Genomic DNA, 18,942 nt, shown 5'->3' with positions numbered 1-18,942 from the left:
TATTTACTTTTCCAGTTACATTTGTTACTTGTGTTGTACAATTAATGTGATTGTTAACATTCTTCTGTTTTCTTCTTCTGTTTGTTAATCTTGTTACCATAAGATATTGTGATGTTTTCAAAACGTTTGCAGAATTCTCCTCTTCAAAGTTTATCTTGTTTATGGTCCTCTTTACATAGGCATTATTGTTTATTTGAAAATAAACAATTGAGAACCAATTTCACAATGTTGTTTGTGATTTGGTCACATCACATATGATGTAGATTTATATAAATTAAACATGACAAACAGATGAAACTTATTGCCTCTTGTGAAAAGCAACAGAGGTCAAGGTGAGGTGAGGTGAAATGGGGTTTAACGTTGCGTCCAAGATTATTGCACTTTTATAGCGACGTGCATGTGTGTGTGTTTGGCTGCTCGTACTAGTCCGGATTGATGCCGATTTATAGTGCTAGTACACTGAGATACCATGCCGCAGTTTAACATAAATATCCAACTGAGACACAGTATACTGACTCCGAGCCGACCAGTCCTTGTTTTAGCCCCTTAATGCCGAGCGCCAGACAGGGAAACAACAAGTACCATCTTTAAACGTCTTTTGGTATGACGCTGTCGGGGATTGAACCCCGGACCTTCCGCTCTCCGGGAGGATGCTCTACCATTAGACCACGGAGGGGGTCTAACAGAGGTCAAGAGTCCTGCCACAAGCAGACTAGATGTTGAAACATTGCCCTCACCTGTGATGTCTTATGGTTAAACACATGGTCAAATGTAAATGCCCTGTCTTTGCCCACTATCAGCTGATTGGTGTTGCGTAGTACTTGAACACACATCTGATCTCCCCCGAGGCGTTCCTTAGGCAAGAGGGGCCGAACCTGTGATGAGATGGTGGAAAATCTACATTGATGGACTGTAGGCAACAATGATCACAAAAATGATAAAATCTTTGTTTTCGCCCTAAACATCATGAACATGTGGATATTTTACATTTGAATGTTTGAAGAAAGGAACAGACTGTTCAAGCAACATCAGTCATTAGATTCTACAAATAGTCTATGTGGTGGACAATAGAATTATTTTATCATGGACAGAATATCAGTTGTCATGACTGTACCAAGTGTATTACATTGTGGTCAATTATCATGATTGTCCAGATTACAAATTGTTATTGATGAAATGATAACGATTGAAAATGACCAAATCAAAAGTACAATTGAACAATCTACCTACCCGAACAGCCACACGAACATTGACTTCTTGCATTTTGCCACCAACTGAAGTAAAAAATGAAACGGTCATATCATCTTCTTTCCACAATCTATCTTCCCACGCTTAATTAATTTTTTCAATAGTTTATTTATTTATTTATTTTATTCGTTCAACAGTATTTCAGCTATATGATGGAGGTCTGTAAATAATCGAGTCTGGGCCAGACAATCCAGTGACTGACATCATGAGCACCGTTCTTCGCAATTGGAATATGATGACATGCATAATGCCATGAGCCATAAGGCATTGCATAAGCCAAAACATGTGGAGACTATTCAAAATTGTTTACTATTTATATCCTGTGGACATGGTGGAAGAACATTGTTTTAGCACTTTCTTATTTTCAAAATATTGTTGTTTTTGTTTTCAATGTAATGCATGGGGCAAGGGGCCTGATAAACATGATAAAAGGGGTCTAATATATATTAATTACCATTCAGTAATTTTTATTTAGCACAGAATTAGGCATAGTAATGAAAACTGCATAGATCTTGAAAACATAAAACATTCACCTTTTTACGAAAATTATCATCATACCTGATACCTACCTACTGTTGGACATCTGTTGCAATACATCAATTAGGTTTGTGATGACAAGGATGGATAATTAGAAGAGCTGTGAAGTGAGTGAGTGAGTGAGTGAGTATAGTTTTACACCACTTTTAGCAATATTCCAGCAATATCACGGTGGGGGACACCAGAAATGGGCTTCACACATTGTACCCATGTCAGGAATCAAAGCCGGGTGACGAGAGAACGCAAGAGCTGTGAAGGGAGTATAAAGGGGTTGTACCCCTATCATGCATTTACAGGCAGCTGCAGCTGCTGCTTCGAAGCATGCAAACAGGGCCTTACGTGATGCACAAATGTGCGACAAGTACTGTACATTTAGAGCTTGGTATAATCAATGTTCATGTCCACAGTGGCCATGATTGATGGATGAAGTGACAGACAGGCTTAAATGTTCTTGATCATGTTGATGCACTGTAGGTACAATGAATATTATAGAGCATTCTACAGGACGCAGTATATTTTTTTCTGCGCCCATTCTCTACATTTGTGTGAACACTAAATCGTTTCACCACTTTAGAGGATTCTCATATAATTCTCACAGGGACCCTTAAAATTATAGACTGGGGTCCCTTGAACCTCCACTCTTGAATGTTGACAGTCAAGGTAAAATCCTAAACAAATAAATAGAATTGTCAAATTGATCACAGTACTCTCATTTATTTTATTATTTTCCGAATAATAGTTGCAATTATACTTATTCTGCACACAAAAACATCAAGAGAGCAGGATGAAATGGTTTGGTGTTGAATACATTGGCATTGTTTTACCATTGATACAGATCAGGACGTGTGGTGCCAAATGACTGCCAGACATCACCAATTAAATGCAAAGAGCGCATGTAAAACCATAGTAATATACAACAAGACCAACACCATGCAGGACAAGCTAAATTTGCATTGTTTTTAACAGTGTGAACACAGGTCATTTGGTTAGCCTATCTGGCTAACAAACGGTAGGTTGTAGGTTCTTGTCTGGTGGATTCTCACAAAAGCTAGTTACTTGACTCAATGACGTACAATATGGCAAAGATCGTCCCCACAATGCTCAAAAGTTGTGACTTTAAAGGTACTCTGAATAATGAATATGCGGTACTGGGATTCATACTTTGTCAAACAATTATTCACATGAAAATTGAACATGGTTTACTGGCTGATCACATGCAGTTTCAAGTGTCATTTTGCTCTTCTATTTGGGAGATGTCCTAATTGTCATGATTTAACATTACGTGTCTCTCCTCCCTTCCCTGAAAACAGCCCAACTACAAACATCAGGATTATCAATGTTATGGTATATCAATTTCATTTAGAGGTAATGAAAATCTTTTGATATATACACGTGTTAAAACAAGTTGACTGACTGGATTAGGTCTACTCGTGTCAACCATGTCAACTGACATGATTATAAACCTGACAAAATGAGAAGAAAGCAGAATGGCAAATGTTAAACATCCTCTTACTCGAGAAAACATACGATTTCTACATCAACGTCATCGCCACAATTATCAAACAGTTCACATTTAGTCCCAATCGTACCTGAGTTACGATGTAAACAACATCACATTCTTTAGCCGGCGGCCATTTGCAAACATTCTGAATAAGTAGAGCTAAGTGCCAAATGATCATACGATATTTATCATCGAAACAACCTGTTAATTTCCAATTAGTTTTGTTTTTAATTATAAATATAAAAAAAATAACCTTAAATGACATACATGTTATTTAGTGGTTGCAAATTCGAAAACAACACCATAGCTTAGCATTTTTCTAGACTCTTTTCACAGAAGATTGCATAGTGGACTTCCGGTTGTCTTTTGTGCGGTTGATGTTCGTATGTCTGACTAAGAATCAGGTAAATGTCGTTCATGGGCTCATTTTTTCAGGATTTTGTCTTTCACTGTTGGATAAATGTGATGATTTACAAGATGATTTATGCAAACCAACGTATTCTATTTGAGTCATTGATCAAAACTAAGGCCCGTAACATGGAGATAGGATATAAACTTGAGAAAGGCATGAGTCCAACTAAAGATCATTTCATCCGGACCACAAATGGGTGTTACTTTTCTCTTCTAAAGATACCGAACCTTAAAATAACGAAGATAAGATTTTCCCAACAAATGAAGAAACTATAGGGTTAAAATATTAATAGCATGATTTCTTATTTTTCACATCTAACACATCCAAGGGACCTAATAACTAATACATACCAAGCTTACATGAGTAATACAGAGGCTGATCCATGATCATGCTGAGTGTCCATGATAAAAAGTACCCACAGACAGAAGTTATTATTGAACCAAGGTCATGTTGATGATACTCATGATAAAAGTATTGAAATTATGTTTGAAAGTCAGAGGGTCCTTGTCATTACCGAAATGTTTGAAAATTATGATCTTTTAGGTGTCCCTCAATTCAAATGCTATAAGCACAAACCTCCAGGACTTCAGCAACCATTAGATTTCTAACTTGGCACAATAACAATACAGTTTCAAAATATTACAGTGATGGCCATGGAGAGATCAGACAGTCTGACAGCAATGAAGTCTTTGACAGCTGACTATGGTGAAGATTCCGATGAGGAGATGCCATCAGCTGTAGACAACATCTCAGATGAAGAAACACAAGAAATTCTAGCTAAACAAGAGCCGCGACCATCTTCCTTACCTAACCTACAAAATGATAATTCCAACTCTAGTGTCCCTGAAAAACCACGCTTGGCGAAACGGAGTAAGTACATGAAGTACATATGTAATGATAGATTTTCTTCGTATCTTTCTTGGAGGTGCGGGTGGCCCAGTTGTCTAACGCATCACAATTTGCTGTGCAGATTTGCATCCCTTTGGCACACGAGAAACCTGTGATTGTGGGTTCAAATTATGTTTCTAGGTTCGTCAGCACCACACCCATGCTCTTGGGTTTCGTTTAGGTGGTAAACCTCTGAAACCTGCACTTCAGGCTTTCCTCCCACATAAGCTGACATGCTGTGATAAAACTATGATAACTGGAATACTGTGAAAAATAGCATTAAACCCAACTCACTCACTATCTTCATGGCTGACACATGGAACATCAGAGTCAGTCCATCCTGGAATGATAGAATTATCATTACCCATGATAGCAATTGGCTAATGACACCTGTTTTGACAAATGATTTAATTTAAAAATTGTAGATAAAAATGTATACATGGTAATGTTGACTACGACTTGAGTCCATGTTTAGAGTTTTCACTATTTTCTTCAACAGCCACCAAGCTTGTGTCCTATGGACCAGATGATCAGGAAGATGAAGAAAGTCAATCAGAGGAAGAAATAGAGGAAGAGAGCACAGATCTTTTAGATATACAGGTATGTTCTTATACACGGGAGCCTGTTGAGAGCTCAGGATCGATTGACTGCTCTTGGTTTAACAATATCAAACGTGAAAACATGTTCCCCATGTTATACCTGATCTCATGCTGTTACGTCCAACTAGTGTCTTGGGATTGTTTTACCAGTTGTGTGTTTTCCTGCTCACGAGTTATTGTCGTTTACGACACAAGGCAGTGTTTTAAATGTGTATTTTATTTCAATGTTTAGCATCAGCTTCCTCGTGCATGTCTCACGGTTGTAGTCTTCCCAGGCTAGGGTATCTGCGCCCACCTTTCAGTCGTGGGATATATGCATAGTGTGAGATAGGATAAGTTTAAAATTTACTGTTGGGTGAGCAGAGGCATATGTCAAACAAAGTCAAACAATATTTGGAACTGGCAGAATGTATTGCAGAGACTGGCAAGCCCATCACTGAATTTCTGTAGATTTTGTTCAAATCGCCACAAATAGCTGTAAGATTACTGGTGCGATGTCAAACAATAATTGCTCAATTACTCATTTATTTTATTGCCCTGATGTCTTTATCATGCTAATGTGAGTCAGTTTGACATGTTGAAGGAGTAATTTTCCCTTTCTTTCAGAAAACTGATATTGAAGAAAAGGTTTTAGACACTCAAGATGCATGTAAGTACTGTTCCATCCATTGAACATGTTACAGTTGTCTGATTGTTATGTGGCAGTATATACATGGTACAGTGTAAGTTTAGTTCTTATGATTGTTGGTGGCAGCAAACTGGGGCACATGTAAAGTAGAGTGACCTCCCTTAGTTGTTTACAGTTGTCAGTTCACTTACTGGACTGACCACCTCATTTGAGACACTTTGCAAGATAACTGTTTCTTGAAGGCTGGTTTGCCTATATAAGAGCGAGACGAGGCCGATTTGAGGCCACCAGTCCAGATGGGATACCTATCTGAATGTGCTGACTTTTCTGCCTATTCCAACACTGTTTCCTCGATTCAAGAACAGAACATTTGCCTCACTAAAGATTTCAACTGTCAAAACTCTGTAAAACTGAAAATCTGCCATTGTATAGTGTTGTATCTGTATTGTAAATAGTTGTGTGAGTTGTTTCTCACACTGTGCCATATACTGAGTGGCAGAGCATGTCATTCAAATCTGTTCCCCCATACATTCCTTAGCTTCAGTTACGGTACTAATCAAACATTTGTTCTATTGTAAACATTGCCTATTGTCTGACAGAAATTAAGCATGGAAGTCAAGGGGTCCTTATCATAACCCTAATGATAAAAGTTGAAATTTTGGGGGGTATCTAGGTTTGAATATGATAGGTACACACCTCTAGGACGCCAGGATCCTTAATTTCAAACATTGTCTGATTGTAGACATTTGTAGACATTTCTTTGTTGGTTTCTCATGTTGTAAAAGGGGCCACGGGTGGCCCAGTTGTCTAAGATGCTGTTAAAAGACGCCATGATTAACTGTGCAGAATTGCGTCCTTTGGGCATGCCAAAAACCTATGATCATGGGTTCAAACCCCATTTTGCTTGTGCTTGTGTGTTTCACCAAAGTGGAAAATGTCCTAGACCTGCAACACTTTTGGCTTTCCTCCCACACTGAGCGGACATGTCATGCTATAATTGGAATACTGTTTAGAACGGTGTTAAACCCAACTCACTCACTCACCCATGGTGTACACAATGTATGTTACAGGAAGAAAGTATTGAATAAATGACTAACTCATCACTCTCTCTTGCAGCTGCTCTGTCACGGAAAGTCCGGAATCTGTCGGCGGAAGAAATACATATCCCTCCTGAACCTGCAGGACGATGCTCAAAAGAATTACAAGTTTGTGTGATATTTTCATACTTTGTCCTAGTTACAAGTACTGTATTTTAGGTAATGTCATACAAAGGGTACACCAGTATATAAAGCATGATTGTCGTGCGAGCTGCTTTAACAGAGGATCTGTTGGTTACAATGTGTGCCCTGGCTGATTTTGAGACAGATCTTCACTGACTAGAATACAGTTCAAGGTTCTTGTATTGGTTTTTGATGCAAGACAAAGACTAGCACCAGCCTTTCTTCAGGAACTTTTGCTGGAGCAGCTCCTTTACTATGGAACACTCTATGACTCAATTTCAGAAGAAATCAAGAACCGACCACATTCCAATCACAACTTTATTCACTTGTTTAATGAATCATATCCAGTCAAGTCCCGTTAATTTGACATGATTGGTTGCAGTTGATTATTTTTTATTTACGAGTATGTCAGATAATCAAAATTATGTAGTATGAACGTTCTTGATAAAAAATTGGACAACTACATGAAAGATAACAATAATTAATAAAAAATAATTAAAAATAAAATATTCAGTTCATGTTATATTGTTAGCGGAATATGTTTTCTAATCATGCAACCTCTAAAGCTTCACACAGGGCATTCCAAGCTACTATTACGGACTGTCTGACTGATTCAAAATACTTCTGAAAGCATAGTCTGGAATGGAAGTCACCAGTTTGAAACTAGTGCCACCTCCTAGTTATTTTATCACTCAGTCAAAGTTGGCGAAAGATCGTTCTGATATGACCTGTAATAGGATATCCTCAGCTTTAGTGAGAACTTGTATCTGATTTTAGTGAGACTGAGGTAATGTAAACATGGGATTAATCCTGTTTTGTTTATTTAAGGCATTAATTGTTTATAGTTAAGTGTGTTTATCTTGACGGCCATTGTAATATGTAGCTACTAGCCAACTCATCTCACATCAAAACACAGGGCTGTGTACTCGTGGGGAGTGACCTTGGAGTATGCTGATCTTTATTGTATAGTCATTGATTTCGGAAATTTGTTGCAAATTAGGGGAGTTGGAGTGGGAGTGTGTCAAATTAATGAGTCTTAACAACACTGATTAAATCAGTTCCCATAATTAGTGTCAGAAAAAGAGGATTGTCGGATTAACAAGTGTCGGATTACCAAGACTTGAGTGTATGGAAACTCACTCTTCTTATGTTTGTGTCATGCAGTCTCAAACATCACTTTCGGGCCGTTAATTTTATGGGGATTTTTGCACTTTACTAATGTTTAGTTATTTATTGTTATTCTCGGGGCGGTCGGGTAGCCTAGTGGTTAAAGCGTTCGCTCGTCACGCCGAAGACCCGGGTTTGATTCCCGACATGGGTACAATGTGTGAAGCCCATTTCTGGTGTCCCCCGCCGTGATATTGCTGGAATATTGCTAAAAGCGGCGTAAAACCATACTCACTCACTCACTCACTATTGTTATTCCCTGATTGTGTGTATCACTCTTATGCACTCATCCACTGGTTTACCTGACACTTGATTATTTACATGCTGCTGTGATATAGCTGGAATATTGCTGACAAACAACATTCACTCTCTCACTGCAGATTTCTAAATGTTGTTTCACAGGATATGTTATCCACAGCTCACAGTTTCTATTCTTTTACTATACCATATTAAATACTATAAAACATGTCATTTTCAGGAGAAGATTGCTCGAAATTATGAACGCATGATGAAGAGTGGCTACAGCCACAATGTGATGATTCAAAAAAGAAAAGATTTTAGAAATCCCAGGTGAATGTCTTAACTGAATTGTTTGTGTTTTTTGGGTTTACAGAATTTTGGCCCGAAAAGTCGGGTTGGTAGGTTACAAATAAATAAATAAAAACATTCCAATTCTGAATATTTCAATTTGTGAAATTTAATTTTTTTGGAGTTGGTGGATTCGTAAACGACTTTTAAAAAAGTCTGACATGACAAAATGGTTGGCCATTCCAATCTGCAAGCTATAATTACAATTTACAAGTTATAAGCATGGCCCTGTTTGAAATTCTCGGAATTGTGTCTGTGTCATGATGAAACACAACTACTGCAGGATTGAGTTAGATTATAATGCATGGGTTCCAGACAAGTAACAATTTTTTAGTAAGGCTAATTCCAATCTGCCTGTACTGTAGTTTCATGTGCACATATTTTGACCTTGCACTTATTTTAAATGTATGATAAAGGGATGTCACTGGTGTAATGATAAACGAATGATTACATTTGTATCCTGCCCACCTAACTGCCATGTATTATATTCATGCTTCACTTGAATCACCCCAGTCAACAGTTATTACATTTTTTAATTGTATTTGTTGAGGTTCACTGTGACAGTGTTGATGGTGAGTTCATTGAACGATGTAACAAAGACTAATGCATACTTTTTTGTTTCAGCATATATGAAAAGTTAATAGAGTTTCTGCACATAGATGAAAAAGGAACAAACTTTCCTCCAGTAAGTTGTCTTCATTTTAATCATGTGTTCACCTCTCTTTAACAGGGTTAGCATGGCTGGACACTGCCACAAGTCTGTCAGTAATCAATCTCATTAAAATCCGATCTTAGTTCTCGCTATCTCTAAACAAAGATCTGAGGACACCCCATTACGAGTCACGTCAGAACGGCCTTTCATCCGACCAATCAAAGCGGTGCTTACCAGATCATGAAAATGACAGTCGGAATGTGTTTTCTAATCATGCAACCTCGAAAACGTGAACATGAGGTATTCTGAACGACAGTTACGGCCATGACTCATTCTGTCAAAATTATCGTCTATCTCCCGCTTCCGGGGGATAAACATTTGAACGGAGGAGGCATTGCACAGTATGTGGGAAGCACTGCCATACAATCTCAACCACATATAATGCTTTCCGGAACGTTCGTCTGTTTAGTTTCCAAAATTTTAATCGAGAACTGTGTCAATATATTTTTAAGCCTAGTCTGAAATGGAAGTCGCCAGGTTGAAACGAGTGCCGTAAAGCTCGAGAAAGGTGCTTTCTAATTGGCTGATGTCGACTTCTTGTTAGTCATTTCCGTGGTTGGTCAAAGTTCGAGAAAGGTCTTTCTGACGTGACCCATAATGGGATGTCCTCAGATCTTAGTTTTGCGGCAGCGAGAACTTAGATCTGATTTTAATGAGATTGGTCAGTAAAAGATCAGTGAAACTTTGGACGGAGTAGTATCTCCAAGAGTCTAGTTACTTTTCATAATCTGGGTTAGATTTTCGGCAACCTTTGCCTGTCATAAGAGGCGACCAATGAAATTTGATGTTCAGGCTTGCATTGTATCTCAGTTGTGTTGATCGGTGCTCATGATGTGGTCAAACATCACCTAGGGTTTACCTGACACAACCTTCTATGGACAGAGAGGTCTCATATTTGTGTGAGGGACATGATGATAGGTCCGATTTTAATGTGGTTGCCTCAGATTGGTAGGTTTGTAGATGATGCTAGTTGTCAGGAATGCTGTCTATCAAACATGAATTGAAATGAGTTTTTTTTGTTTTTCAGGATATTTTTAATCCTCAGATGTGGACTAAAGAATCTTTTTATGATGAATTGGGTAAGTGTTTTCTTTTTCTGGTTCGTCAAATAAATATCAACATGATATGACATAAAGGGAAAATATGGAACAATGTGGTTGATATACCATGATCTCAATTGATGTAATGGTTGATACACATCGCAATGTGAGGCTGAAGTGTAGGTTGATTGGCTTGTTTTAGAAAATATCCAGTCAGCATCAGTGTGGTGTGAGTGAGTAGAAGTTTTGTTGACCAGTGACTTTTTGAAGCTAAGTTCCTTCACTGCTCCCACAGGTTAAGACTGAAATGCTGTTAGAAGCAGTTTTTGAAAATAAGCGCCTGCTAGTAGTAGTAGGCCCGTTGCAGGTAGATCTTGTATCGGTCTTGTAGTTCAAAATTTGTATTATGGTCAGCAGTGAATTTATGTGTCGATTTATTTGTCACAAAAAGCCACATTTTTTTAGTGATAGCCTGAAGAGTTTAATCAGGGCCTGCAGGTCCTAAAGTCTGTGGGTCCTGATGGCGGCCTGGCAAGTGCTTGTATTTAAAACACTGGTTGAAAGTGGTATTAAACCCACCTCACTCTCTCCCTCATTCTAGGGGTGAAATGATACAGCAAGATCACGATATGATACATATCACGTTACAAAGGTCACGATAAGATAGGTAGCGCGTTATGCATATTTAGTCTTATTTGCATCAAATCGTGTGGAAATGTCTTGACCATGTTGACTATAAATATTTCAGAGCAGGTTCAAAAGGAAAAGCTAGCTATAGACACATGTTCGTTGTGTCTATTTCTATTAGTGAACTTAATTACAACACATTTTGCAATTTTATCTGACAAAAATACCTGGGGTCATTAAACGGGCAGTAATGTATTTTAGAAAGTGTGTTGTCTTGTATCGAAAATGTAAAAAATATATTGTGTATCGTATCAGCGCATGAAAACTCACGATTTCACCTCTAACTCATACCACTGACAAAAACACCCGGGGTCATTAAACAAGCACTAATGTATTTTAGAAAGTGTATCGTCTTGTATCGAAAGTGAAAAAAATATATTGTGTATCGTATCAGCGCATGAAAACTCAAGATGCAGCGATGTATCGGTTCACCCCTAACTCATACACTCCCACATGTTATACCGCCTGACTCCTTCTACTGCAGATAAGACCCAGAAGAAGGAGATGGAGAAGCGTGAGAAGGAGCGGAAGGACAGAACCAAGGTACCGGTACTGATGATTTCCATTTCCATCTTTCACTAAGGGACGGACCAGGGTCCTGTTCCATAAAGCGATCTTAGCGCTAAGACTGTTGTAAGTCTAGGCACAAGTATGTGACTCTTGCTTGACAATTGTATGGCGATCTATCCTGAAACAGCACTATTCAGTATCATAAAGCAGTTGTTATCCATACATTGTGTCAACTTTGTCATCCATCAGCTTCAACATGTTCAAAGAAATGCCTATCAACATTATATATATTATATTATACAAGTTACAATACCCATAGCACAAAGATGGCTTTGTGAAACAGGACCCTGGGATATGCATTGAAAAGAAATTACAGATTTTTATTATTTATCATTATATAAAATTAACTGTCAAGGAGTGACAGAATGTTTTCCTGAGTTCACAAAACATTGATCTCACCTGGCAATTTTGTGTAATGATTACTGGAACTGATCATTTTTCTGAACCTGTTAGGGGCTGTCAGGTAGCCTAGAGGTTAAAGCGTTCGTTCGTCACGCCGAAGACCCGGGTTCGATTCCCGACATGGGTACAATGTGTGAAGCCCATTTCTGGTGTCCCCCGCCGTGATATTGCTGGAATATTGCTAAAAGCGGCGTAAAACCATACTCACTCACTCTGAACATGTTCAAGGCTCAGTTCTATTGTTTTATGATTCTAAGCCCTAAGCAGGTAACATGCTCTGTCCTGTGCTGTGTGCCATCCCATAAATAAATACAATCAAAATACACTGTTTAACATGGGGTAGAGGGTAAGCATGTGTAGAGTTCCTGGGCCGGAGTAGTTACTAAATACAGTGATCCCTCAATATACCGCTGTCATCGGGGTCCAAGAAACCGACCTTGCGTTCTAGGAAAGAGCCTTGTACAGATATTCATTGCTGAGGTTCACATTACGTAATGATGGTAGTGAATGGAACAGTGGCGCAATTATTTCAGTGGCATGGGACATGTAGATCTATGTAACACTGATCGTGGACGATGATTCAAAATGCATGCATAAAAAAATAAAAATACTTTGTGTGTAAATTAATCAAAGCAGTCTGTATTATTTTATGACTGGATGTTATACATGTAGAATCTAAATAAGTGTTTTTCGGAAGAAAATTGGTCCGATCGCCTACCTACTCACATTATCGATCGATGACAGTACATTACAAAGCTGAACAAGCCTTGTGATTGCTGGTAGAGCGTACAGAGGATAAGGTTGTTACAGTGTGTGACATGGTGATTGTGTGTCATGTCCATTCAGACTGGGTTGTTGTCATCGCAGACTAAAGGAATGGAGGTATACATGCATGGCTGATTTTGTGAGGTATCACGACAGCATGGATGGTTATCAAAAACTGATTGGTCTGACCCACGCCCAGAACATCAACCATGATGTGACGGGAATATTGCTGACTGCTCCACTTTAATACACAGGCTGATCCAGAGGTGGGGGTGGGGGTGTCTGGGTGTGGGTGTGGGTGTGGGTGTGGGTGTGGGTGTGGGTGTGTGGGTTGGCTTGGATTGGATTGGGGTGCACATGTTTTTCTATTCAGATATCTGACTTGTTAACTGCGCCCTAGGTCAAGTGGCCCCGCTTTCAAAAACCTGAATCCATCACTGCTAATATTTTCAGGCTCAGTGATTTTGTGGTTGGTTTGGTTGGTTTGTTGTTTCATGCCGCACTCAGCTATATTCCAACTATATGACGGCGGTCTGTAAATAATCGAGTCAGGACCAGACAATCCAGTGATTAATATCATGAGCATCGATCCACGCATTTGGGATCGATGACATGTATCAACCAAGTCAGCAAGACTGACCATCCAATCCCGTTAGTTGCTTTTTACGACAAGCATGGGTTGCTGAAGACCTATTCTACCCCGGAATCTGTGGAATATTGCTGACTGAGGCATTAAAGATTCCCAATGGACCTAGGTGACTAATGATTCTAAAATCATTGTAAATGCCACTCCATATTTTGGTATTATTGTCAAAAAAGTGTGACAAGTACAGAGTGCTCATAATGCTGTACAGTGCAAGTCTCATGGGTCTATACAACTTTGCACATTTGGATAGATCCTACCACCGTTAATGCAAATATTGTACTCAGAACATCGAAAGTGGCGCGTGAATAAGGTTTATTTGCACTATTGTCCTGTCTTTATAGACAGTGCAACAGTGCTATGTTTATGTTTTCACACTTTTTTTTCTCGGCCATTATATTGTACATCACATTGGCCACACAATGATGTGAGAAAAATCTGGTATTTTTCATGATACTTGCACATTAACGATTTGTTTCTGTCTTTACCATTGCCATTTCAGATCGATTTCATTGTTGGTTCGAAAAAGGTTTCTTCCTCCAGCGACGGTTCAGCACCTGGTAGGTTTAACTGGAAATTACAATGAAACTGCAATAATGATTGTGTATTTGTATATTTAATCAACACAAATGTGATGTGACCCAAGCACAAACTGACAGGACAATATCCTCAGCATGTTGACTTGCTGACATTGTTGGAATACTGTTCATCGAAGTGTTAAAGTCACTCACCTACCCATCTATGAAGACACTCACTCACTCACTCACTCACTCACTCACTCACTCACTCACTCACTCACTCACTCGTAGACAAATATATCTCTTTCATTTCCTTTTGGTTTAATCCCTGACTGCATCATACAAAAGATGTTAAAAGGCATTTACCCTGCCTGGTGCACGGCATTAAGAAGCTAAAACAAGGACTGGTCGGCTTGGGGTCAATATACTGAGTCGGAGTGGGCATATTCATGTTAAACTGTGGCATGGTATCTCATGCAGGCTTACTATAAAACCAACATTAGTCTGTGCTAGTACAAGCAGATAAACAGACAGACAGACAGACACACACACACACACAAACACACAGAGACACACACACACACACACGTCGCTACATAAGTGCAATAATCTTTATCAACATTAAACCCCATTTCACCTCATATTTAATTTAATCAGTTGCATCTTTCTGTAACAAGAGCTAGTGATTTCAAACCAAATCCTGTTGTTTGTTATTTGTTGTTTTCTTCAGATGAAAAGAAAAGGAAAACCAAGTGGGACAGTCAGCCTCAGGTGTCAGCAGTCCGGTCGTCGAACATGCCCAACCCATCTGTCGTAACCTTGACAACTTCAGCAACAGGGACTAAGACAACAGTTATATCAGCCGTCGGTAGCATTACAAAAAAGTCAAGTCAAAAATGACAGTAGTTCAATTCATGAAACTATATACATTGCATAACCTCGTTAGCTCACCTGATTCAGGACATGACCAGTTAGCTCACCTGGCCTGGATGGTTAGGACAGATGAAATCACCTGTTATTTGACAGCAATGTCTGTTATTCATATTCATACAAGAGCTGAAGTTTCATAAAACTTGAAAATATAACTCCTGCATTTATCTCGAAGATTCATTTACTGTGCTATAATATCTAAAGCAATATCATCGTTTCAGCCTCAGTGTGTGAGATACAACTGAGAATATCAAACTGTAAAAAAACTCAAGAGGATATCAAACTGTGTCACATGCTTTGATGCAGATTTGTATAGAACAGTATTGTGAAGAGAGTAATGTATGTACATCATACGGGTTAACGTAATACTGAGATCCAAGTTTAGTACCCATGCTTCTGTTACCCTAAGCCAACTCAATCCAGTACCCAGTTTTGTATAGATTAAAGAGTGACATTTTGGGTGATATTTGCCAAAAGCAATAATGCTAGTACATCAGTTCTGACTCGCAGCTGAAAGGTTCTGGTAACCATGGAAACAAACTATAGCATGGCAATCAGAACATTAAGCAAAATACTTTCAAGCGTAGGTTGCCATGATGCCTATATGTGTATCAAGAGTATTCTCTTGGTTTAATTTCCTAGCAAGGTCATGTTGGGTTGATCTAGAAACTTCAGGGAGCAGTGTACTTTACAAGGTGCACTTTATTGGATTTCAGTCAGGAGGATCAAACTGATGCTGATAATCTAATTCGCCAACACTTTACCTCAGGACCACAGGCGCTGTCACAAATAATAAATGCTTGTTCATCAGCACCTGATTGTTTACCTTGCTGTACATGTGCAGCAGCAATTTTCTCCACTAAACTCAAAACTAGATAAAAATCGTACAGAGTTTTCTCACAACTAGCCCTAAGTATCGTAAAGAGGTGCCTAATCCTCTTGATAGTATTGGGATGATTGCTATCTTACCGAAAGAGGCACACAAGATCTGTGAAGCGAGAACCACAGATGGCAGCCTTAGTCAATTCGTGCTATAAGATGTCGATAAGCTGCGTCCAGTTAACTGCATTGTTACCATGGTAACCAAACTTTGATTTCTTTTTACAACCCCTTCTCTACATCCCTAACAATAAGTAATTGTGATTTCGAAGTCCTGATTAAGTGGTTTATGATCTGTAGTTTGTCTGTGCTTGTGAGTTGAAGCAGTCATCATCTACTTCCTGCATCAATGACAGCTTTCCTCCCACATTTAGCTGACACATGCTTATAGAACTGTGAGTAACACTGGTAAAAACAATGTTAAACCCAACTGACACCACACCACACACCCACATCCCCATCATCAGTGCTAGAGATGTCTCATCCTTCAAACATTGGGAGTTTCTGTTTGAACATAAGTGTTTTCATTTGGGTACAAATATAGATGTGGGACACAGTTAGCCAGAGCTGTGCAGAGTTACATCCCTTAGTTGTGTCAGAATCCCCTGATAATTGTTGACCATCATTTTCTGTGAACAGTTGGGTTAATGCAGTTGCTTGTAAAGCAAAAGGCTGAAGTCCGGTTCCCAACAATTCCACTCACTTTTCAAGGATAACCAAACTAAATGAAGCAGATAGATTGCTACAGGAATAACATCATCATTTCCTCCTTGGACACAAGACTTGTATGTAAAGGCCAATTATGTCTAGGCTTGGGATTATATTTTTGCCGATACAAGTATTAAAATATATTTTAGTTTAAATTTTGGCCTTGTGTACTGTTTGCATGTGTTTTGGAGATTTTCCTGAAACTGTTTTGCAGCAGGGATCCTGTTTTATATCCTGATTTCTGGAAGCAAGTGTTCCATTCATTAATAATTACAGCCCTCTGGAGATTTCTGGGCCAAATCGGTTCTCAGTACTTAATGCTTGTCATCGCAGACTAGGGGCGGTCGGGTAGCCTGGTGGTTAAAGCGTTCGCTCGTCACGCCGAAGACCCGGGTTCGATTCCTGACATGGGTACAGTGTGTGAAGCCCATTTCTGGTGTCCCCCGCTGTGATATTGCTGGAATATTGCTAAAAGCGGCGTAAAACCATACTCACTCACTCACTCATCGCAGACTAAAGGAATGGAGGTATACATGTATGGCTGGTTTTGTGAGGATGGTTATGGATGGTTATCAAAAACTGATTGGCCTGACCCACACCCAGAATATCAACCATGATGTGATGGGAAATATTGCTGACTGCTGCATAAAATAATATTCACTCACATGACTCATTTTGTGTGAATGGTACTCATAGGTAACCAATAGCTTCAAGTGGACAGGGAAGACCTGCCAAGTCTGTGGGAGACAGACAGCTGTTGGGACATCACTGAGTATTACAGCTGTTAGGATATCTTTAGATGTCGGTATCATTGCCACTCACTGTAAATATGACCATTGACAAGTCGACCTGTACATAATGTTAGAAATCAAGTATGCCTGTTATAATTTCATTGTATCATCACACGATTGCTGTACAAAAACATGTCTCTGTCCACAGGGCAGAATATTTCAATATGAAATAAATTATTTCAAGATGTATTGATTTGTGTCATAACTGATCTCGAGGAGCCAGGCTTTTTTAAAACTCGGTTTACAAATCTGCCAACGCCAAAAAATTGAAACAGTGCTTTTCTTATTCTGGCGACCAGACGTTAGTACAATGTTAAAAAAAACCATCTCATTTACTGTCCCTTTAAACAAATTAATTAGAATACCACATTTGAAAGCTTTTCAAAATGTATCTTAAAATCTACTTCTGAGGAATTCAAAAAATGTATTTAAGTTTGATTTCTTTACCATTTTTCTTTTTCTTTTTTCGCCAAAGATCTGTAAACCAAAAAAACCACATCTGGCCTAGGCTAAAAAAATAATAGTCTTGGTTCTCAGGCCCGGCCCACATCATCAGAAAGTCTGTTGCACATTTTGTTTTTATTTCAATTTAACAAAACAAAAAAACTAATACTTAAAAACAATGTGATCCGAAATAGCACACAGTTACTTCCCTTTACATGTGCACCACTTTACTGCGTATCTTGTGTTATTGTCATGGCAACAATAGGAGTTTGTATGCTTGTTTATGTAGGGAGGCCCTTTCCCAGGTTGATGGTACACAACAATATTTGGATACATACTAGTTTGAAGAAACAAAAAACAAAACCACTGCCTGCACTATAATTTCAAAAGTCATTGCCTGACAAACTATTTATTTTTTTAAGCCCTTACCATCCTGCATGGTTACCCAAGAGGATGACGATTGAGGCAGCCTGTGCACTCTGCATTCACTTACCTGGTATAATTATCTGGGGAGGGGCAGTCGGGTAGCCTAGTGGTTAAAGCGTTTGATCGTCACGCCGAAGACCCGGGTTCGATTCCCGACATGGGTACAATGTGTGAAGCTCATTTCTGGTGTCACCCGCCGTGATATTGCTGGAATATTGCTAAAAGCGGCGTAAAACCATACTCACTCAATCTAATTATCTGGAATACTCCTTCTCTTGATAAACCGTGAAGATCGGGTTAGAAAATTGTCTTTAGCAACCCATGCTTGTTGTATCCATGTGGCAACTGAAGGAATCGGGTGATCAGACTCTCTGCACGTCATTGTATCCCAATTTATTAACAGCCCACCGTCATATAGCTGAGTGTGGCATTGGACAACAAACAAACAAACATCTTTTAAAAACACATTCCATTTACATAGTACATCTTTTATGGCATCTCCCCACAAACATATATAACTTACAGGATTGAACAGCTTACTTTTGGAGGGGGGTTACGGGCGGAAGTCTTTCCAAATTTGATTGTGTACTCTATCCCCTCTTTTGAACGGACTACCAACGCACTTTCAACCACTGGTTG

General features: G+C 39.0%; 2 protein-coding genes across 6 annotated transcripts in view; one reads left to right on the top strand and one right to left on the bottom strand.

Annotated features, from left to right (window-relative positions):
* The window catches only part of LOC124113673 (kinesin-like protein KIF27), a 54,783-nt gene extending 51,355 nt beyond the window's left edge, over positions 1–3,428 (bottom strand). Inside the window, exons 1-3 of one of the 2 annotated variants that reach the window (XM_046474131.2) lie at positions 3,375–3,428; positions 1,231–1,274; positions 738–875 (exon numbers count right to left, since the gene is read on the bottom strand). In XM_046474131.2, the coding sequence (XP_046330087.2) occupies positions 738–875; positions 1,231–1,263 (171 nt within the window). In that variant the 5' untranslated portion in view covers positions 1,264–1,274; positions 3,375–3,428. The remainder of the gene's footprint in view (positions 1–737; positions 876–1,230; positions 1,275–3,374) is intronic. The other variant, XM_046474132.2, reaches the window with a different exon arrangement.
* Positions 3,429–3,621: 193 nt separating this feature from the next.
* On the top strand, positions 3,622–17,622 carry LOC124113674 (SAP30-binding protein-like). 4 transcript variants are annotated; one of them, XM_046474137.2, is made up of 11 exons: positions 3,622–3,690; positions 4,344–4,568; positions 5,086–5,186; positions 5,792–5,834; positions 6,930–7,018; positions 8,679–8,770; positions 9,413–9,473; positions 10,528–10,579; positions 11,712–11,770; positions 14,110–14,167; positions 14,859–17,622. In XM_046474137.2, exons 2-11 carry the CDS (start codon positions 4,346–4,348, stop codon positions 15,023–15,025), a joined length of 945 nt encoding a protein of 314 aa, XP_046330093.2. In that variant the 5' UTR covers positions 3,622–3,690; positions 4,344–4,345; the 3' UTR covers positions 15,026–17,622. The 4 variants fall into 4 exon arrangements, with proteins under 4 accessions (XP_046330093.2, XP_046330092.2, XP_046330091.2 ...); XM_046474136.2 differs by having other exon boundaries at positions 14,856–17,622; XM_046474135.2 differs by having other exon boundaries at positions 11,712–11,776.
* Positions 17,623–18,942: the final 1,320 nt, after the last annotated feature.

This window comes from Haliotis rufescens, unplaced genomic scaffold (genome assembly GCF_023055435.1).
Source record: "Haliotis rufescens isolate VD_foot unplaced genomic scaffold, xgHalRufe1.0.p SCAF_6, whole genome shotgun sequence".
NCBI classification, from domain to species: Eukaryota; Metazoa; Mollusca; class Gastropoda; order Lepetellida; family Haliotidae; genus Haliotis; species Haliotis rufescens.
This window is presented reverse-complemented; position numbering and strand designations above follow the sequence as displayed.

Coding starts and splice junctions, on each gene's coding strand:
- LOC124113674 (XM_046474134.2), top strand. CDS start 4,346: ATGGCCATGGAGAGATCAGACAGTCTGACAGCAATGAAGTCTTTGACA. Junction 5,835..6,929: donor TTTAGACACTCAAGATGCAT/GTAAGTACTGTT, acceptor TCTCTCTTGCAG/CTGCTCTGTCACGGAAAGTC. Junction 7,019..8,678: donor GATGCTCAAAAGAATTACAA/GTTTGTGTGATA, acceptor TGTCATTTTCAG/GAGAAGATTGCTCGAAATTA.